We start from the raw sequence: 23,722 nt of genomic DNA, 5'->3' as shown, positions 1-23,722 counted from the left end.
GTTCAAAACTTTTCTCAATGGTACTTCATATATTATAGCCATACATCATAATTTTCTGTGTCAAGTCAACGTGTCCAGTATATAACAACTTCTCAATTTACTTTTATCATCAAATTTGCATTGTTCTATTGGTACTCTTTGTTAAAAGCTAAACCTAGGTAGGCTCATAGGCTGATTTCTAAGCACTTGAAGGTTGCCTCTTATCTCAGTGAATTTTACAGTTTTTCCCAGTTAGACAGTGCTTGTTCATGTGTTGCATATAGCTAACACTGTGTGCACTCCTGTGGAGTAATGCAGGAGTCATCACCGATTGGCTAAAATCCAAGCTTGTAAATAGCACTGAGATAAGGCGGCAGTCTGCAAAAGCTTAGATGCAAGGCAATCACAGAGGTAAAAAGTGTATTAATATAACAGTGTTGGTTATACAAAACTGGGGAATTGTTAATAAAGGGATTATCTATCTTTTTAAACAATAATACTCATATGCTAAATCACTTGAAACTGATGCAGTATAACTGTAAAAAGCTGACAGGAAAATATCACCTGACCTGAGGCATGAACTTCCAGTTAATAGCAATTCTGAAATGTGTTTGGAGAATACCAGGCTGCTGCTTTACACAAATCGTAATGAGATATTTCTGCTTCATCTGCTCTAGAAGTGGAAATTGCACGTGTAAAATGAGCTTTAAGTCCCAGAAGCATAAGTTCATTCATTACTTGATAAGCCCAGATGATACATTAAAAAAATCCATTTGAAATTTGTAGTCCTTGCTGGCATTCAACCTCTGTAATGTCCCTATGGACTCTCTAGTAGCCTGGCAGTTTTCCTTCATTCTTTTGTGAGCCAAGATCACTAATTACCAAGGGAGGCAGTGACATCTTATATATGATGCCAATGAACTGGTGCTTCTAGGTAAGGAGTTCCTCTGGGAGAAAAGTTGCACTTTCCAAAAGCTGGGACATTTATTATGCATTCTCGAGGCTGGGATTGTACTAAGAAATATATATATATGGAAAAATGTAGAGGTAGACAAGCGCACAGAGGCACTCCTAGTGTAATACGTTTTTAACTTAAATATATGTAAACAAGGGAATAATCCGTACTCACTTGGTTTAACCTCATTCACTATGAGGTATTTATGTGGCACTGTGTTAGTAGATGTTATCTCCTTTATCTGGAATCCTCCTGTCTCCCTTGAAGCGACCCAGGTCCTTTCACAGTCCTTATATCTGATTTTCATTCAGTGCTGTGGAACTTTATTTTAAGGGCTCTAAGGGGTTAAAAACGTCGTCCTGCTGTTTTTGCAGGTGTGCAGTTTGTATAGCAAAGAAAGGAGTGTACTAACACAAATATTTAGTGTTTAAAAGTGAAAGAAGTTTAATATACAGATACAATTAAAACATGTATAAAATGACACAGCGTGAAAGAAACAACAACCAGTTCCTTTCCTTTTCCCAAACGAGTGATTTAGTTGGGATCACAAAGAGAGCCGTAGTCAGAGACCTGTTACAGGGTAATGTTTAATCCTGTATCTTGCTGACTAAATCGCTCTGTATGCATAAATATTGACAACTATGGAGCGATTAAGGTGTAAAACTGCCACTGCACTGTATCACAATGTGCAGCAGCTGTTACCTTATAATCCTTATTGTGCTCCGTCATGTGAAGGCAAAGAAGATAGTGACATGCGGCGGGGGGCGGAGCCTAACACGTTTCACAACCAATCGGTTGCTTCTTCAGAGGTAAGGGCTGCCCCCCTAACCTGAATGCTTTATGTGTTAGTGCTGCTGGCAATTAGCCTCTTATGGCCCCTCAAACGCCATCTTTGTATAGGGTATATTGTTTTTTAGTGCTTAATTAAAACGGACTCAAGGAATCTAGTATGAAGCCACTTTAACAGCTTCATTTTTTAAAAAACATGTATAAAATGTCAATCCATATATAATATGTATTATTACAAATACATACGCCTAGATTTAGAGTTTGGCGTTAGCCGTCAAAACCAGCGTTAGGGGCTCCTAACGCTGGTTTTGGGCTACCGCTGGTATTTAGAGTCAGTCAGGAAAAGGTCTAATGCTCATTTTGCAGCCGCGACTTTTCCATACCGCAGATCCCCCTACGCCATTTGCGTATCCTATCTTTTTCAATGGGATCTTTCTAACGCTGGTATTTAGAGTCGCGGCTGAAGTGAGCGTTAAAAATCTAACGACAAGACTCCAGCCGCAGCAAAAAGCCAGGAGTTAAGAGCTTTATGGGCTAACGCCGGTTCATAAAGCTCTTAACTACTGAGCTCTAAAGTACACTAACACCCATAAACTACCTATGTACCCCTAAACCGAGGTCCCCCCACACCGCCACCACTCTAATAAAATTTTTTAACCCCTAATCTGCCGACCGCACACCGCCGCAACCTACGTTATCCCTATGTACCCCTAATCTGCTGCCCCTAACACTGCTGACCCCTATATTATATTTATTAACCCCTAATCTGCCCCCCCCCCAACGTCGCCGCTACCTACCTACAATTATTAACCCCTAATCTGCCGACCGGACCTCACCGCTACTCTATTAAATTTATTAACCCCTAAAGCTAAAGTCTAACCCTAACACTAACACCCCCCTAAGTTAAATATAATTTAAATCTAACGAAATAAAATAAATCTTATTAAATAAATTATTCCTATTTAAAGCTAAATACTTACCTGTAAAATAAACCGTAATATAGCTACAATATAAATTATAATTATATTGTAGCTATTTTAGGATTTATATTTATTTTACAGGCAACTTTGTATTTATTTTAACCAGGTACAATAGCTATTAAATAGTTAATAACTATTTAATAGCTACCTAGTTAAAATAATTACCAAATTACCTGTAAAATAAATCCTAACCTAAGTTAGAATTAAACCTAACACTACACTATCAATAAATTAATTAAATAAATTACCTACAATTATCTACAATTAAACCTAACACTACACTATCATTAAATTAATTAAATAAATTACCTACAAATACCTACAAATAAATACAATTAAATAAACTAACTAAAGTACAAAAAATAAAAAAAGCTAAGTTACAAAAAATAAAAAAATAATTTACAAACATAATAAAAATATTACAACAATTTTAAACTAATTACACCTACTCTAAGCACCCTAATAAAATAATAAAGCCCCCCAAAATAAAAAAATGCCCTACCCTATTCTAAAATTAAAATTGAAAAGCTCTTTTCTTTGGGGCATGCCCCGCAAAAGGCCCTTTTAAGGGCTGGTAAGGTAAATCAGCTCTTTTGCCTGTAAAAAAAAAACACAATACCACCCCCCAACATTACAACCCACCACCCACATACCCCTAATCTAACCCAAACCCCCCTTAAATAAACCTAACACTAAGCCCCTGAAGATCTTCCTACCTTGTCTTCACCACGCCGGGTATCACCGATCGGTCCTCCAGAGGGTCCCGAAGTCTTCATCCTTAGGGGTGTTTAGACTCGGGGTACATGTTAGGGTGTTAGGTGCAGACATAGGAAGTATTTTCCCATAGGAAACAATGGGGCTGCGTTAGGAGCTGAACGCTGCTTTTTTGCAGGTGTTAGTTTTTTTTCAGCTCAAACTGCCCCATTGTTTCCTATGGGGAAATCGTGCACGAGCACGTTTTTTAAGCTGGCCGCGTCCGTAAGCACCGCTGGTATTGAGAGTTGCAGTGGCGGTAAATTATGCTCTACGCTCCTTTTTTGGAGCCTAACGCAGCCATTCTGTGAACTCTAAATACCAGCGGTATTTAAAAGGTGCGGGGGAAAAAAACCCAGCATTAGCTACGCGGGTCGTTACCGACAAAACTCTAAATCTAGCCGATAATGAATAAATAAATATATATAAACACCATAAAAATTGTGTCATAAAAAACGTGTCATAAGAAACCATTTATCAAATCTAAAGTGTATCTAAATAATTTCATATATATAAAAATAGCTCAAATATATCCCAGAAGAGTACTAGTACCTATCTATTTGTATTTTGCATTTGATAGGATATCATGTATAAAAAGAACAAAAATCTAAAAAAACTGTTAGCTCCTAGTGTGATAAGAGCAACTGACAAGAAGACAAAGAATAATGGTAGGCTAACTGACATTAGAGATTTCTTTAAATGTTCACGAAAAAATTGTGTTTGTTGTGCACATACTCATAAAAATAAAAAATTTAATAAATTTATAGATAGTGGAGAAAAGGGAGATAAGTTCCCAATTAAAAATATGCTTAATTGTAAATCCGACTATGTTGTTTATATGTTGGAATGTACCTGCAATACCCCGATGAGGTTCATAGGGTGTACTAAAAGGAGCCTAAAGATACGCTGTCTAGAACACATGAAAACCACTGAAGATGGTGCCTTAAAAAACCCATTGATAAACCATTTTTCTAAGGTACATGGAAAAAATAAGAATGAGTTTTTCATTAAAGCTATTGAACAGGTTCAAAAGGGAAATAGAGGGGGTAGCAGACTTTTAGAGCTGCACAAAAGAGAAACCTTTTGGATACATACAATAAATACTTTAGAACCAAAAGGGTTAAATAAAGATATTGATCTTGCTGCATTCCTGTAGTCTCTTACTCCATTTCTAGACTATTGTAGTCTCTTACTCCACTTCTTCACTTACTTACTCCACTCACTTACTCCACTTCCAGTAGTCTCTTTCTCCACTTCTAGACTATTGTAGTCTCTTACTCCACTTCTTCACTTACTTACTCCACTCACTTACTCCACTTACAGTAGTCTCTTACTCCACTTCTAGACTATTGTAGTCTCTTACTTCACTTCTTCACTTACTTACTCCACTCAATTACTCCACTTACAGTAGTCTCTTACTCCACTTCTAGACTATTGTAGTCTCTTACTCCACTTCTTCACTTACTTACTCCACTCACTTACTCCACTTCCAGTAGTCTCTTTCTCCACTTCTAGACTATTGTAGTCTCTTACTCCACTTCTTCACTTACTCCACTTACTCACTTCCAGTTGTCTCTTTCTCCACTTCTAGACTATTGTAGTCTCTTACTCCACTTCTTCACTTACTTACTCCACTTCTTCACTTACTTACTCCACTTCTTCACTTCCAGTTGTCTCTTTCTCCACTTCTAGACTATTGTAGTCTCTTACTCCACTTCTTCACTTACTTACTCCACTTCTTCACTTACTTACTCCACTTACTCACTTCCAGTAGTCTCTTACTCCACTTCTAGACTATTGCCCCTATCTATTTAGGTGAGGTAAACCCTGGTTATATTACTGTGGTGTAGTGTGTAATATAATATATTCTTTATAAGAGTATATATACTGAAAGGTTTTTAGAGACATACATGTAGGAGGACTATTTTATGTTTTTAACTTTATTCTGAAATGGTGATCAAATGCAAAATACAAAATACAAATAGATAGGTACTAGTACTCTTCTGGGATATATTTGAGCTATTTTTATATATATATGAAATTATTTAGATACACTTTAGATTTGATAAATGGTTTCTTATGACACGTTTTTTATGACACAATTTTGATGGTGTTTATATATATTTATTTATTCATTATGTATTTGTAATAATACATATTATATATGGATTGACATTTTATACATGTTTTTTAAAAAAATGAAGCTATTAAAGTGGCTTCATACTAGATTCCTTGAGTCCGTTTTAATTAAGCACTAAAAAACAATATACCCTATACAAAGATGGCGTTTGACGGGCCATAAGAGGCTAATTGCCAGCAGCACTAACACATAAAGCATTCAGGTTAGGGGGGCGGCCCTTACCTCTGAAGAAGCAACCGATTGGTTGTGAAACGTGTTAAGCTCCGCCCCCCCGCCGCATGTCACTATCTTCTTTGCCTTCACATGACGGAGCACAATAAGGATTATAAGGTAACAGCTGCTGCACATTGTGATACAGTGCAGTGGCAGTTTTACACCTTAATCGCTCCATAGTTGTCAATATTTATGCATACAGAGCGATTTAGTCAGCAAGATACAGGATTAAACATTACCCTGTAACAGGTCTCTGACTACGGCTCTCTTTGTGATCCCAACTAAATCACTCGTTTGGGAAAAGGAAAGGAACTGGTTGTTGTTTCTTTCACGCTGTGTCATTTTATATGTATTTTATACATGTTTTAATTGTATCTGTATATTAAACTTCTTTCACTTTTAAACACTAAATATTCATGTTAGTACACTCCTTTCTTTGCTATACAAACTGCACACCTGCAAAAACAGCAGGACGACGTTTTTAACCCCTTAGAGCCCTTAAAATAAAGTTCCACAGCACTGAATGAAAATCAGATATAAGGACTGTGAAAGGACCTGGGTCGCTTCAAGGGAGACAGGAGGATTCCAGATAAAGGAGATAACATCTACTAACACAGTGCCACATAAATACCTCATAGTGAATGAGGTTAAACCAAGTGAGCCCAGAGGCAGAACTTTTTTTCACTTTCTGCAATGAGATTTTTTTAGTGAAATTTTTTTTGCAGGTCATTTTTAAATGAAATAAAATTGTAAATTTGTCAGTTACACTAAAGCGCCAGACCAATTGCAATGTATTGGTTAACTGGAGAATAAAGCAATATTTAAAGTTTTATAATCTAGTGCAGTAGTTGAAAATTGCATTGCAAATTAGCTGCAGACAAAAAAAAGTAATTGTAAAATGTCTCTTGAATTAATTTGTTTCCTTTTCTCTTAGTCTAACATAGAAATGTAGTACTAAAAAAGGTGCATTGCTCATACAAACATCTTACATTCAGAGAAAAACAGCTTTGCAGACTGTGAAAAGCTAGGGAATGAGCTTGCAAAAATCTGAGAGCCAAACAATCAATACACTGCTGCTTTGCAGCACTACTGCATATTTGACTGTTGTCTTCGAACAGCACTTTGCTCTGGATGCACTGTGTTAACTTATACAATGCAGCCAGAGAACAGCTTTTTTAAAAAGAACAGCCTAATGTGGAGCAACGCTGAAAAGTTCAAGTGATGTTCTTTCTGCAGACATGCTGCATTTTCTGCGATGACATCTCAGATCACTCTATGTTCTGCCTTGGGGCAAGTGAGTACGGATTATTCCCTTGTTTACATATATATTTAAGTTAAAAACGTATTACACTAGGAGTGCCTCTGTGCGCTTGTCTACCTCTACATTTTTTCCATATATATATATTTCTTAGTACAATCCCAGCCTCGAGAATGCATAATAAATGTCCCAGCTTTTGGAAAGTGCAACTTTTCTCCCAGAGGAACTCCTTACCTAGAAGCACCAGTTCATTGGCATCATATATAAGATGTCACTGCCTCCCTTGATAATTAGTGATCTTGGCTCACAAAAGAATGAAGGAAAACTGCCAGGCTACTAGAGAGTCCATAGGGACATTACAGAGCTTGAATGCCAGCAAGGACTACAAATTACACTAGGAGTGCCTGTTTGCGCTTGTCTACCTCTACATTTTTCCAGACACTTGGGAGGGACCTCACTTCAGAGGGGATTGCTCCATACCAGACGAGTAACCGGGTCCTTTTTGGCACTCAGGAACCAGTATTGCGGACTGTGTGAAACACTACGGCTCCAAAGACTATCCACTACTAATTGGTGTGGGACAGAAGGGAACAAGAAAAATATTTAAATATTTTATGTCTTATTAACATTTTTAGAATAATTGAATAATTATATAAAAAATATTTCCAGAAGTGGATACATATTTTCTCATATATATATATATATATATATATATATATATATATATATATATATATATATATATAAATAGTGCCTACTGATAGATCCACACGACTCTCTAAGCGCTGAATATACCCTCTTTTTTTTTCTCTCTCTCTCTCTCTCTATATCTATATTTTTTCGACAGAGTGCACTCCAGAACGTGATCTGCACTCCAAAGGTCTTGTATATATATTTCACTTTATTGTGAACATTTTCGGGCGTAAAATAGCCCGTCCTCAGACTTACAAACTTTGTAAGTCTGAGGACGGGCTATTTTACGCCCGAAAATGTTCACAATAAAGTGAAATATATACAAGACATTTGGAGTGCTTCATATTTGCTTGCTATATATATATATATAGACTATAAAAGCAATGGCGAGTTATGTTAGCAGTGTTCTCCACAGAAAATGTTGCCAACTGTGTGGCATTATGAAGTAGCCAGGTGAGGGAAGTGTAATACTGCAATATTACATAATTTTCTGTTATTTATGTATGCTACTTAAGCTATCAAAAGCACACATTAACTGTATAATTTAACATGAATTCATTTAATGGTAATGTGTGCAACAAACTGTGGGAATTCATCTCCTGGCCACTAGGAGGAGACAAAGACACTGCACACCAGAGATTTGATAACTTTCCTTTTCCTCCCAGTAGTACATATAGTCAAGGATAGGAGGAAGTAGTAAGAAAGATAACGGTAAAGAGGTGAAAACTAGAACTGCTGCTAACTAGGAAAAAACGGGCAGGTTCTTGGATTCTCACCACCAAGAAAGAAAATCTGCTTCCCGGAGTTGTCCACCAGAAACGTGAGTTGCTGAGATGGAACACTGAAGACTTTCTGTCCAACTCATACTACAAGAAACGCCAGAGCAATGCAGATACCAACTTATTGATTGGAATAGGTAACCACAGTGATGATGTCTGACAGAAAGAGAATGAGTGGAACTGATTAGAGAAGAGGCCAATTCTAAAGAGATCTGAAAGTAGCACGGAGATCCAAAAAAACAAATTGGTAGCCTCACCATCTGAGAAACCCAAACTCATTGAGACCTTTGAGAACCTCAGACGGCCCCCCAACCTGATAAGCAGGTGTCCATAGAGAGCATATTCCATGGCGGACGTAGGAACAACTATTGCCTGAAACACTGGAACAGGAAATATCCAACAAGGAGAGACTGTCTAGCAGGACAGGATGCAGTCCCTGGAGCAGGTTGGTGTGATTTTCATTCCACTGCCTTCACATGCATAGTTGCAGAGGACGCAAATGAAACTTTGCACATAGAAAATGGAATAGCATCAGATGCTGCCACCATCATACTCACTACCTTCATACACTGAGCTAGAGTAACTGGAGATAGAGATTGTAAATTCCAACAAGCCGATTGTAATATGAGAATGCAATGGTCTGTCAAGAACCGCCTCATGGAGACCGAATCTATGACTATTTCCCAAATAACACCCTTGTAAGCAAAGTGAACAAACTCTTGGACACATATACACTCCAGGCATAAGTGCAAATAAGCAGGAGTAGATTCTCTGTATTTAAAATTACAAACATGAATTTAGGAAAAAAAAACTTGTTCTGGCCTAGGAACAGGATTAATCATTCCCTTGTCCTTCAAATCCTGCACACGCTGAAGGGATGCCTCCCGTTCTTCTGATCTCTTTGATACATGAGACAGAAAAAAACTCTCTTAAGAAGGCATTGACCGAAAACTTGTCCTGTACCCTTGAGAAAGGATTTACAGTGAGTGGGGATCGGTAACAGACTGATACCAGGATTTCTGAAAAAGCTGAACCTGTATACAGATTTAGTGTTCCAGTTAGACCCTTTTGTTTTGCTTTGACTTATTCCAGGCAGGATTTGGATCTTTTTTTTTTTTAAATAAAAGAAACCCCAGCCTGGCCAATTCCTTAGAAATGAATTAGATTTGCGTTCAATAGAACATCTAATTGTTTAAAGATCTTATCCTCAGCAGGTCTCTAGTCCTTGATCCCTAAGGTTTTCTAACTTCCTTAAGAAAGGAATGTGAATGCTCTAACTACAGGAAGACAATACACCCTCAGAAGGTGAAAAGGCATTAATGGAACCAGATATCTGCACTGGAATAATAGCAGCAGAAATAGGTACCTCACCAGGAACTTGACGAACCATGCTTTTGTTTGCGTTTACATGAAGGCAGCATAACAGCTGTAACCTTAGAATAGTGGTCTTTAAATGGATTTATAAAAACTAAAGAAAAATCCTTGAAGCCATCTAAGTAGAACAAGCTGGTGGGGCAATAGTTATAAAAAATTGAAATGGCTAAAACAGAACCTTGACCAGAACTGTTTATTTGTAGTAAGAGCAAAACAGTGGATCTATCCTCCAATGGGTCAAATTCAGCAGAGACAGTTCCAGTCTGTTCCATAATAGACCTAAGAAATTCTAAATAAGCTATCCGTAGAGAGTACCGAATCACACCAGTACAGCAATCTATAACAGTAACTTAAAGATATTTAATATAATGCAATATCCTCTCATAAGTAAGTGTACACCATTGTACAGCAATATATAACAGTAATACAAAGATATGGGATATCCTGTAATAGTCTCTCACAATTAAAGGGATAGTAAACCCCAAATTTTTCTTTTATGATTCCGAGAGAACATACCATTTTAAACAACTTTCCAATTTAATTCTTTTATCAAATTTTCTTCATTCTCTTGTTATCCATTGCTGAAGGGACAACATTGCACTACTGACAGGAAGCTGAAAATATCTATTTAGCCAATCACAAGAGACAAATGTGTGCAGGCACCAATCAGCAGCAGCTCCCACTAGTGTATGATATGTGCATATTCATTTTTTAACAAGGGATACTAAGAGAACGAAGCACATTTGAAAATAGAAGTGAATTTAAAAGTGTCTTAAAATTACATGCTCTATCTGAATCATGAAAGTTTAGTTTCGACTTTCCTATCCCTTTAAGGTTATACAATTGTACAACTATATGTAACCGTACAACACAAAAAAATATATACTTTGGAATCTTCACATAAGTAAAAGTATACCATTGCAAAGCTATGAATAGAAATAGTACAAGATATACTTTATCCTGTAGTATCTTCTCATAAGTAAAGGTATACCATTGCACAGTAATTTCTAGCAGTAGAACTAAATATGGGATATCCTGTAGTATCCTCTCAGAAGGAAAGGTAAACCATTGGACAACAATGTGTATAGCAGTAGTACAAGATATGGATTATCTAACATCCTCTCACAAATAAAAGTATAACATTGCACAGCAATAAATAACTAAAAACTCAAGGGTATATAATTGTACAACAAAATATAACCGAAGTAGAGTTACAATCTGCTCTATTAAGAAACTCTTACAATGTCAAGACACAAAAACACCCCTTACAGAGATGAAAAACTCTTGACAACAGCAGTAAATGCAAGAAAAGTATTTGTATATTTTATCTGACAACAGTATTCAGTTATTTAACAAACCTATATATATATATATATATATTACACATGCACTAGTCTGCTGCATAATAATATCCTGCAATAGTGTAGAATGAACACAAGTCTAAGCACTTCAGTTAAGAAGGTATAGAAAAAAATAGGATATAAGGTACAATCATTTAGGCAAACTATTGTGGCATGCAAGGAAAAACAAAGTTGTCAGCCACCAATTAGTAGAACCAGTATTATTATTATTATTTGTAGAGCACCAACAGATTCTGCAGGGCTAAAGACATGTGCAAGGAGACAATTATGGAAGACAATGGGATGGAGGGCCCTGCCAAGAGTTTCACTGTCGTAAATCATCTCTCATGAAGGTGATCTACAAAGCAGCTAGGCTCGTAAGCTTACATGCCAAGGGGGTTCTAGAGGATAGCTAAAAGAAGGAGAGGAACTAGGATAGCAAAATGTTAATGTATACTATATGCATCCCTGAACAATAGAGTATTTAAGGAGCGCTTGAAAGTTTGAAAACTAGGGCAGAGTAGTGTAGAGCGAGGCAGAGAGTTCCACAAAATAGAGGCTAGTCTGGAGAAGTCTTGTAGACATGAATGTGAGGAGGTAACAAGAGAGGAAAAGAGAAGGAGGTCATGAGCAGAGCGAAGGGGGCAGGAGGGAGATTATCTGTTTGGAGATATAGGGTGGAGCAGTGTTATTGAGAGCTTTAAAAGTTAGAGTCAGGATTTTGTGTTTTATTCTGGAGGTTAGAGGAAGCCAGTGAAGGGACTGGCAGAGAGGTGCAGAAGATGAGGAGCAACTTGTAAGGAAGATAAGCCTAGCAGAGGCATTTATTATGGATTGTAAAGCGGATAGACGACAGCTGGGGAGGGCGGAGAGGATGGAGTTGCAATACTCAAGGCGGGAAATTATGAGAGAGTGGATTGTCTTAGTTGTGTCTTGTGTGAGTAAGTGGCAAACTTTGGAGATGTTTTTGAGGTGGAGGCAGCAGGAATTGGCCAAAGACTGGATGCGGTGAATAAGAGATCTGAGTCAATTGTGACCCCAAGAAATCTGCATGTGGGGTTGGGTTAATGATGTTATTATCAAGTTAGAGAAAGTTGGGGCGTAGGGATTTTGGAAGAAAAGGGGAAAATAAGAAGCTCAGTTTTGGAGAGATTTAGCTTAAGGTAGTGAGAGGATATCCAGGATGAAATATTAGAAAGACAGTGTCATGACTTGCCTGGCTCACAAGTACTGTTGCTGTCTCTTTAAGAAGCTCCTTTTTGCAAGAGCTTGTGTTGGATGTTTTGTGCCTTTAAGAGACAGCTTTGTTCTTGTTCCATTAGATTTCTGCATCTGTCAATCACCTTTCATGGGGAGTTCCATTTACTGCTGTGATGTCTGACTAATTGGTTTCACCTGAATCCTTTGTTCAGAGGACTATTCTTTGCATTAGCGTAGGTTATCACTGTCTGTGCAACGGCCAAATTCCTATCTCTGTTATTAGGTTTTCTACAGCCTTTGTCTGCATTTTTATATGTAACCTGCCCTGGATCATTCATCTAGTAATCACATTGTTTCCAAGTAGTTCTGCAAGTGTCTGTGAATTTACCTGCTTCAGTTCTAACTACTTCTCATCTGCTTCATGTGCTCGTGCACAAGCTATGCAAGTGGATATTTATCATCTCTGCAACATATCACACTCCTGATGAATTAGTGCACAAGGTAGTTGTATCATTCTGCATAAAGTGGATATCTATGATTTAACAAGTGGTCTCAACTCCCTATAAACTGCTGTTATATTTTGCTGACTACTTCAGTTTGAACTGTACTAGTCACAGTCCCAGTGTCTAGTCTGCATTCAAGAAATTATCTGTGCTTGAAATTCACTTTGCAGTTTTTTATACTATATTCCAGTGTCAAAACCAATCCTGTTTTCTGCAGCCTTGAACTTTCTTTGCAACTCCTCTACAATGTATCCTTGTCAACACCCATAATGTTCTCTGCAGCCTTGTTCTGTTGCTAACAGGTTTTCAGTTATATATTTCCGCAAGTTACATATATCCTTGTTTCCAGGGAGTTTAATGTGAGTAAATGTAATAACGTGTATATATGAGCCTTTCCATAAGTTTTGAGGTGAGGGGGAGTAGGGAAAAAGGGAGGTATTTGGATGGGGATGATGGATCAAGACCTAAGATAAGTGTCAGAAGCGCTGAAAGTATCAGTGCTGTAGTAATAGCGGTTATACCACTCACTAATTTTTACAAAAATTATTTGTATATACAAACTAACAATAATATGCCCACTGGGGAAAAAACAACAACCTCTGCTCGAGTAATCTCACCCCTCCAGTAAAACAAGCTGCAGATGAATGCGATTGCAGTGAGACATGGACGGCGCTTAAAGGGACACTAAACCCACATTTTTTCCTTCATAATTCAGATAGAGCATGCAATTTTAAGCACCTTTCTAATTTTGTCCTATTATCAATTTTTCTTCATTCCCTTGATATCTTTATTTGAAAATGCTGGAATGTAAGGTAAGGAGCCAGCCCATTTTTGGTTCAGCACCTGGGTAGAGTTGCTGATTGGTTTGCTACATTTAGCCACCAATCAGGAAGTGCTACTCAGATGCTAAACCAAAAATGGGCCGACTCTTAAGCTTACATTCCTGCTTTTTCAAGTAAAGTCAGCATGAGAACGAAGAAACATTGATAATAGGAGTAAATTAGAAAGTTGCGTAAAATTGCATGCTCTATCTGAATCATGAAAGAAAAAATGTGGGTTTTGTATCCCTTTAAGTGAGGAAGGAATAGAAGGCATAGTGTGCGCTTATTCTGGGAAGGCGGGAAGCGTAACACTTTCCAGACCAGCAATGTGCACTGTCCCTCTGCAAATTGTAAATGAGTAACCCCCAGTGCTGGCTTAGCGCTCCAGTTCATATGTATCAAAGTCTTTTCTACCCTGAGTGAGTACAAAAACCGGCATCTGAACCTAAGTTTGGGACTTATTAAGGAGGCAACGTTGTAAAACGGCAGCCACAGTAAAAACAAACAAATTAACAAATGTAATAAAAGTTTACCCCCAACAGTATACTTATCCCCTAGTGTAGTGTTTTTCAACCAGTGTGCCGTGAGAGATCCTCAGGTGTGCCACGGCAGACTGACAACAGTGTGACATATTTTTTAAACTTTGCTTGTTTTTTACTCCCAGTGCAGGGGTAGTTTGTAGGAGGCATGGCATAACAGCACAATACATACAGTAAGTGTGTGTTTGTGTGTATGTGTATATATATATGCTGTATTAGGCTACATTGTGTGATTTTTTTAAAATCTTGGGATGGTGGTGTGCCACAGGAGTTTTTAATGTAAAAAAGTGTGCCACGGCAAAAAAAAAAAGGTTAAAAATCACTGCCCTAGTGTGACATAAGTTAAATTAGGTATAGCAGACATATGAACTTGTCAAAACACTGCGTTCAGAAACAGCTACCCCACAAGGTCACTCAGTAAGAAGTATGATGTAGGGTTGTATAGTGTGCTGCTGTGTCTGGCTATGAACAGAGTTCCTTACTGTAATATAAGCCTGGATAAAGATGGGTACAGCTAACATATTAAACATGCCCAAACCATGTGTGCACAAACATTTATCCCCAAAAGCACTCAGACAGTATTATGTAGGGTTTTCTACTGTGTTGCTGTGTCTGGCTATGAGGTACTGAAAAAAGTACTTGCTGATAGCCTGCGAGCTGTGGGAGACATGAGGGTACTTGCCCAAAGAATTGACCCACTCCACTCTCTTACCCATATGTAGATCCTTAGGGTAAAGCAGAAGCCTATCCAGTACTGTACCTAACAGTAGAGGACATACTGAGGGAGTACATCTTAATGGTAAGACAGGAGGAGGCTGAAGGAATTATCCTAGCGACACCTGTAGCAAGCTTGTGACTACAACTCCATAGAAAAGATTTACATTGCAGAGCCAGTACTCTCCTATTTCCCTTTCTTCCATTGATGGAAAATTTCAGATTAATATCCCTCTAATTATTTAATAATTTCAGAGCACCTCTATCCTTGGCTTCTTCCTGATGAGGCAAAGAACTACTGGGAGGGAAAACAAAGTTGGATGGACTATTAAAGCTCTGGTGTGGCGTGTCTTTACCTCCTTCTGGTGGCCAGGAGTTGAATTCCCACAAGGATTTTCGTGGACTCTCACCACCTTAGAAAGAAAATATAATATTAGTTCACTTTAGCGTTATAATGGCTTACTTTTTAGCTGGGTAGTTGGTAAAATCAGCCGGGTGGTATGCCCATTAAATAGGTCCTGGGTATAACGTTATGAAAGTGGATTAATGTGTTGTACTTTATAACCGCCCTGGGTTAAGTAGAAGTTTAACTAATGGATTATGTTCATTATGGCAATTTAACAGGTTTGACTTTCCTACTGCATGTAAATGTGCAATACATGTTGACAAATAGAATGTACATCTGCATAAAATTTCACAGAGACCCATGTTTGGTTTATGTTTAATCTGACAACAGTACTGCTATGGAAAATATATCACAAAAAAGGGTAACATTTCTTCAACTAGCTCACCAAGCAAGTGGTGTACAGCAGAGTACCATTAGCAAGTAACTTATTCGCAGTACAGGAACAAACATAAGACAAAATAGTCCAGCCTTTTGAATCTTATAAATGGATGTGTTATTATTTGGTCTGTAAAACCAGAACTCATTAGCAGACTGCACTTGAAATTAAATAAAAAATAATAAAAATAATTAAAAGTAAAAACTAATAAAAATATTTCTGATATTCCATGAATGAATATTTTTAATAATTTAATTTTATATTGCGTTACCTCAGGTGCTATAAATCATATATAATTATGCTTCATATGACTTCACTTCAACTGTATCAAACAAGCCAATGTTATTTGGTGATTGTTTCGGTCAAGATTAAGGTATAAATGTAATAGTGATATATTTTGTACATAAACAGAACAGTATCTTAAAGGGACATGAAACCCACATTTTTTCTTTCGTGATTTAGAAAGAGCATGCTATTTTAAACAACTTCCTAATGTACTTCTATTATCTAAGTTGCTTAATTCTCTTGATATCCTTTGCCGAAAAGCATATCTAGATAGGCTCAGTAGCTGCTGATTGGTGGCTGCACATAGATGCCTCGTGTGATTGGCTTACCCATGTGTATTGCTATTTCTTCAACAAAGGATATATAAATAATGAAGCAAATTAGATAATGGAAGTAAATTGGGATGTTATTTAAAATTGTATTCTCTATCTTAATAATGAAAGAAGTATTTTGGGTTTAATGTCCCTTTAAATGGATATTAAACGCTAGTTTGTGGCATCTAAAAGAGGACATTTTATTTATTTAAAAGATAAAACTTTGATTTCATTCTTTTGGAGTTTTTGCCGTAATCACCAAAACTTCTGGAGGAGTCAGTTGCTACTAGCCACTGAGCATGTATCCTGCAGTACTAGTTGAGTGTAAACAGGCATTTCCCGCAATTATCGATATAAATTTAAACAGATATCACTTAACTCTTTAAGCAAACATGATTTTAAGATGTCTGACTGATGATCTTTTTTAATGCATAACAGAAAAAATGATTTTCTTTTCAATTTAACAATAATAAAATGAACAGGCCCAGGAGTGTGCACGTGTTGTCTTGAGCACTATATGGCAGAAGCATTAGCAACAATGTTATACTTACAATGTACAGATCTCCCAACTGTCCCCAATTGAGATGTACAGTCCCTGATTCTGAGCTCTGTCTCACTGTCCCTCAGAGACAGCCATTATGTCCCAATTTGATGAATTTCCCTTAGACCCACCCAGACAAGCACATAATCTTGTCCACTATCCACAAATGACCCCGTACCTTTGCAGCACGGCCTCACCCACAAAACAGCAATGGTCTCTTCATCTTCCCGAGACCGTAATACCTACCTACAAATGTTGGGAGGTTTGGTTCAAGACATGTGCATGGTCCTGGGCCTTTCTTAGTATGATCTTATAGAAATGAGTCACAATTCAACAACGGATGCCAAGAGAAAGATTTAAATTAGCTAATCAAAGTAAATTTGAAGACATTTTAGCCCCTCTTCTAAGGCCGATAACCTGTCAGTAGCGCTTACATTGGCGTAGGAGTAATAAGACCAAGCGATTTCTGTACGCCTCACTTCTGAAGGGGTTAAAACTACCTAAACAACAAAGGTTTAATTTTTTCTTCCATTTTCCTTTAAACCATATATTTAGAGCAAAAAGCAGATAAATATAGGTTGTTGTAATTGTTCTAAATTCCTTTGTAAGAATGCAATACGTGGCATTAGAACTATTTTTTTGGTAGGTCCGTATGACTTTACACTATAAACACAACTGAGTGCTTTTATTATAATCTCTCTGTTGCCATAAGCGATTATGAAAGCACAGGAGATACCACCGTTCGTTAAGGTGATAGTGAATGCTAGAATAATTTATTTCACATTGAAATGTAGTACTGAAATGGCAATTTAAGTAAAGAATAACAAAGAGTTCATTTACTTCCATATAATCTATTTCACTGACAAAAAAAGATTAAGAAGCACTGCTATATATCATGCGAACCAAAGTATAAAAGACAATGTGCATATGGCTGCAGCTGTCCTAACACCAGTCACCTGAATTACTGGCACCCAGCCTCCCTAGCTGCTATGTCGGCCACCCTCCATGCTAAAGCCATGCACGCAGCAGCGTTGTTGATGAACAGCATGCTTAGATAAAGGAATGCATTCTTTTAATCTACTGGATGGCCAATGACATGATGGGGTTAAAACATTTTCATGTGTAAAATGATGTTATCCACCTCGTATCTGTAACTGGTCAAGACTTGTCTGTCCCCACCTTTGTTTTTTAAATAAGTTTTATTGAACACTTCAAAATAAGTAAATACAATTGAAAAATAAAATATAAGCTTACTTTCCAGTTAGTTTTTTTTTTTTAAACGAATAGTGGACGTAACAAATGGAATCGTAAATGTCACACAAGAACAATTCTGCGACAAGTCAGCAGCCCACAAATCTCAGATGCGCACTATGAAAATTCAGGAGAACATGCATCATTACACTACAATACAAGGCACAAACACATACACAACAGATGTGTTTATTCTTGTTGTTTTCATAGTTTTTGAAGCTTGTTTTCTAATACAATAAAGTATTTTTTTGTGACACTTCCATGAAAACTATATTATTTTGTCTCTGCAAATTAAAGGGACATTATACTGTAAACATTTCTCCCCTTTAATATGCTCACAAAGATTTATTTTACCTGCTGGAGTGTATTAAATTGTTTTCAAATAGCTGTATTTGCATGTTGCTTATTTAAAGCACCACCCATAATGAAAATTCCAATACTGCAGTATTGTTATTGAAAAGCTATGTAAATGAGAGGCAGCAGTAGAAATCAACCTCCCACTTGGGAGGGGAGAGTTGGGCCCATTTGAAGGGGTATTTGTGCAATTGCTGTAAACAAAAAAATATTAAAAAAAAAATAAATTATCAGCTGCTTGTTTGCATATATTGTCCCCTTAAAGTGTTTAGAAAATCTTTTTTTCATAGCCCACAGAATTGTTGTGATGTAGCTTTGCATTTCAGCAAATATGATAGTATAAATGAAAATGGGAACCATGTGATGAATAGGAATACCCAAGTAAGCCCCTGCACTGCTGGAGAGCCACCATCCCAGCACAGCGCATTAGGTAGGCTCAGACATGCACTACGGACTACTCCAGCAATGAGGTGCTCATCACACGGCGTGGAATAAAGAGAATTGTAACCCTGTGCATGACAGGGAGCATTCCTTTATCGTACCTTCATAATCAGAGCGACCTGTCGGAAAAACACCCGTGGCAGACAGATATATCAGGAGGGCACTGTTGGCAGGCAGCTCCTGCAACAAAAACAAAACAGGGATTACAACATAAAGGGATGATCTACCAAGTAAGGGCTAGATTATGAGTGGCACATTTCTCTGCTCTTTGTGCGCCTATTATGAGTTGAAAGTAAATGTGTTCGCTTGTGCGCAATCTAATTTAACATGCATCAGGTTAGCGCGACTTCAAGGCTCACGCAAAGGGTGGTGTGTTAAAATTTGTTGTACTAAACACATAAAACATCAATTTAACAGTACAGTTACACTCCTATTAGCACGGTCTGAGATATATTATATATATATATATATATATTTATTTATATATATTTAAATTGCATTAAAAAGTTTAGAGGGTTCAAAGATATGAGGTATCAAGTGTTAGAGAGAAAAAAGGCCGCTAAGGGCGTTAACAAAGACATACAGGTACATACATTCACATGTCTAATTTACACATGTATTTATGTATATGTGTACATATGTATTTAGACATATATACACATAAATACATATGTACACACATATATATATATATATATATATATGTGTGTGTGTGTGTGTGTGCGTGCGTGCATTGGAGCCCTTTGCAGTCAAGTAGTTAAATACATGCAAAGAGAGCAAATTCCCCTATGTGAAGAATGTTGGAATGTGGAATAAGTTTTATATATATGTGTATATATATATATATACTGTATATATATATATATATATATATATATATATATATATATATAAAGAATCAATATAACACATTCTTCTTCTTTTGTGTGTGTAGTTTTTGCATTCCAGTAAAGTCTATGGGAGAGAACGTTAACAGGGTTGCGATATTCGAAGTTCAGCTTTTAACTTGTAATACGAGCACAAAAAGCCTCTATCTAACGAAGTTAATGCTCCACTCTTAACCTAGCCCTAAAACAGAACAACACTTCAAAAAAACAAAACAAAAATATTTAACCAAAGTAACGTGTTCAATGAGTCACCTCTGTGTACTGAGCCAAACATCATTTAATATAAATTAGCAAAACTAACCTACAAATTGTGGCTACTTTTGTGGTGGGAATGAAATTCAAATAACAATTTTACTCTTTTTTTGTTGTTGTTTGCACATGATTTCTTTTAAACAAGTCTTAGAAAAGTAACAAAAAACAAATTATGCTTACCTGATAATTTCATTTCCTTCTGTATGAGGAGAGTCCACGGCATCATTCCTTACTGTTGGGAAATACTGAACCTGGCCACCAGGAGGAGGCAAAGACACCCCAGCCAATGACTTAAATACTCCACCTACTTCCCTCATATCCCAGTCATACTGCCAAGGGAACAAGGAACAGTAGGAGAAATATAAGGGTATAAATGGTGCCGGAAAAAAGAAAACATAACTTTGGTCCGCTCGGAGTATACAGGCGGGGGCCGTGGACTCTTCTCATACAGAAGGAAATGATCAGGTAAGCATAATTTTCCTTCATAATATGAGGAGAGTCCACGGCATAATTCCTTACTGTTGATAAAAATATACCCAAGCTATAGAGGACACTGAATGATAACGGGAGAGGTAAAGATAAGGCAGACCCTAATCTGAGGGCACCACAGCCTGTAAAACCTTTCTCCCAAAAGCTGCTTCAGCCGAAGCAAAAACGTCAAACTTGTAGAATTTTGAAAAAGTGTGTAAGTAGGACCAGGTAGCCGCCTTACAAATCTGATCCATAGAGGCCTTGTTTTTAAAAGCCCAAGAGGAAGCCCACCGCTCTAGTGGAAAGAGCCGTAACCCTCTGAGGAGGTTTAAGTCCCACTGACATCGTAAGCTAAGCGTATAACACTCCCTCAACCAAAAAGATAAGGAAGTTGAAGAAGCCTTCAGACCCTTACGCTTCCCAGAATAGATAACAAACAAGGAAGAAGTTTGTCTAAAATCCTTAGTAGCTTGAAGATAAAACTTCAAAGCTCGAACCACATCCAGATTATGAAGTAAACGTTCCTTCGAAGAAGAAGGATTAGGACATAAGGAAGGAACCACAATCTCCTGATTGATGTTTCGATCAGACACCACCTTAGGTAGAAAACCCAAGCGGGTACGAAGCACGGCCTTATCAGTGCGGAACACCAGATAAGGAGGCTCACATTGCAAGGCAGCAATTTCAGAAACTCTGCATGCCGACGCAATAGCCAAAGAAAAAGAACCTTCCAAGACAACAATTTGATGTCAACCGAATGCATAGGCTCACACGGAGCCCATTGTAAAAACTTAAGAACAAGATTCAAACTCCAAGGTGGAGCATTAGATCTAAACACAGGTCTGATCCTAATCAGAGCCTTAGCGAAAGATTGCACGTCAAGGAGCTCTGCGAGCCTCTTGTGCAGCAAAACAGATAGGGCCAAAATCTGTCCCCTCAGGGAACTGGCAGAAAGGCCCTTCTCCAGACCCTCCTGGAAAAAAAAAAGTATCCTAGCAGCCTTAACCTTATGCCAGGCTAAACCACGTTCTTCATACCAAAATAAGTAAGCTCTCCACACCTTATGATAGATTTGACGAGTAACAGGCTTACGAGCCTGAAGGAGAGCATCAATAACCCTCTCAGAGAAACCTCTCTTGGCTAGAACTAAGCGTTCAATCTCCACGCAGTCAGCCTCAGAGAATCTAGATTTTGATGAACAAAAGGACCCTGTTCCAGCAGATCCCTGCGACAAGGTAACTTCCACGGAGGAGATGAGGACAAACCCACCAGGTCCGCGGACCACATCCTTTGTGGCCACGATGGAGCAATCAGTATCACTGATGTCTGCTCCTGCTTAATGCAGGCCACTACATGAGGAAGGAGTGGTAACGGCAGGAAAATGTAAATTAGATTGAACCACCAAGGCACTGCTATTGCAGCTATTAGCTCCGCTTGAGGATCCCTGGACTGCGACCCATATCTGGGTAGCTTGGAATTGAGCAGGGACGCCATGAGATATATCTCCTGCATCCCCCATTTGTTGCAAATCTCCGCAAACACCTCAGGATGGAGAGAACATTCTCCCGGATGAAAGGATTTACTGCTGAGGAAATCCGCTTACCAGTTGTCCACACCCGGAATGTGGATCGCTGACAGCGAGCAGTTGTGGGCCTCCACCCATTCCAGAATCCGAGATACTTCCCTCATTGCTAAGGAGCTCCTCGTTTCCCCCTGATGGTTGATGTTCGCCACCGAGGTTATTTTGTCTGATTGGAATCTGATAAACTGGGACGAACCCAGAAGAGGCCAAGCCTTCAGAGCCACCAGGAGAGTGATTCTCTTGACCGGTTGTTTAGAGAAATCTGTTGAGACAGATCTTAATGATCGCCGTTCCACTGTCTCAGCAAGCACAGCTGAAGTGGTCTGAAAATGGAATCTGGCAAAAGAAAAGATGTCCATGCTGGACACCATGAGACCAATCACCTCCATTAACCGAGCCACAGAGGGCCTTAAGGAGGTCTGGAGGGCAAGACAAGCGGAAGTTAGCTTGTAACGTCTCTGGTCTGTAAGGAATATCCTCATAGATATGGAGTCTATTATAGCACCCAGGAATTTCACCATGGTACTGGGAATAAGAGAACTATTTTCTAAGTTTATCTTCCATCCATGAGATCGAAGAAGAAACAGAAGAGATTTTGAATGGTCTTCTGCCAGGCGACAAGATGGTGCTTGAACCAGAATATTGTCCAAGTATGGAGCTACTGCTATAATTCTGGTTCTGACAACTGCTAGCAGAGCCCCTAGAACCTTCATAAAAACTCTTGGAGCAGTAGCTAGACCAAACGAAGTGCAATAAACTGGAAGTGCTGGTCCCAGGAACGCAAACCTTAGGAACTTGAAGTGTTTCCTTGTGGATTGGAACATGAAGGTAAGCATCCTTCAGATCTATGGTGGTCATGAACTGTCCCTTCCTGAACTAAGGGAAGGATGGACCTTATCGTCTCCATCTTGAACGAGGGGACAGATAGGAATTTGTTTAAGCACTTTAGGTCCAGAATCGGGCGGAAAGTTCCCTCCTTCTTTGGGACCACAAAAAGGTACGAATAGTACCCCAGACCTCTTTCTGCAAGAAGTACCAGGACAATGACTCCTAGGGAGGAGAACTCTCATGCACCCCAGAAAGGCTTCTCTCTTTTCTGGCCTTGAAGACAGGTTTGATAGGAGGAATCTGTCCCTGGGTGGATGATACTTGAACCTATCTTGTACACCTGAGCGATGACCTCCAGGACCCACGGGTCTTGTATGTCCCCAAAACCAAGCGTCTGAGAAGAGCGACAGTCTGGCCCCCTACATGATCCAGAGCCGGATTGGGGGCTGCCCCTTCATGCCGACTTTGTCTCGGTGGGCTTCTTGCTCTGCTTGGATTTATTCCAGGACTGAGCCGGCTTCCAAGTCCCCCTTGGATTGCTCGGGCTTTGCGGAGGGCTGCTGATGTTGGGATTTATCAGAACGAAAAGAAAGAAAATTAGGACCTTGTCCCTTAGGCTTGTTCTTCTTATCCTGCAGTAAAAAGGCACCTTTGCCTTCAGTAACGTGGAGATAATTGAGTCTAGGCCTGGACCAAATAAAGTC

At 38.5% G+C, this 23,722-nt stretch overlaps 1 protein-coding gene across 2 annotated transcripts in view; it reads right to left on the bottom strand.

Moving 5' to 3' along the window:
• Window positions 1-23,722, bottom strand: part of SCAI (suppressor of cancer cell invasion) — a 573,395-nt gene that overhangs the window by 129,856 nt on the left and 419,817 nt on the right. For both annotated transcript variants that reach the window (XM_053695796.1, XM_053695797.1), the window contains one exon: window positions 19,100-19,178. In XM_053695796.1, the coding sequence (XP_053551771.1) occupies window positions 19,100-19,178 (79 nt within the window). The remainder of the gene's footprint in view (window positions 1-19,099; window positions 19,179-23,722) is intronic.

The sequence above is a fragment of the Bombina bombina genome, chromosome 12 (genome assembly GCF_027579735.1).
Source record: "Bombina bombina isolate aBomBom1 chromosome 12, aBomBom1.pri, whole genome shotgun sequence".
Lineage (NCBI taxonomy): Eukaryota > Metazoa > Chordata > Amphibia > Anura > Bombinatoridae > Bombina > Bombina bombina.
Note: the sequence above shows the minus strand (reverse complement) of the source record. Positions and strands in the feature narration are given on the sequence as shown.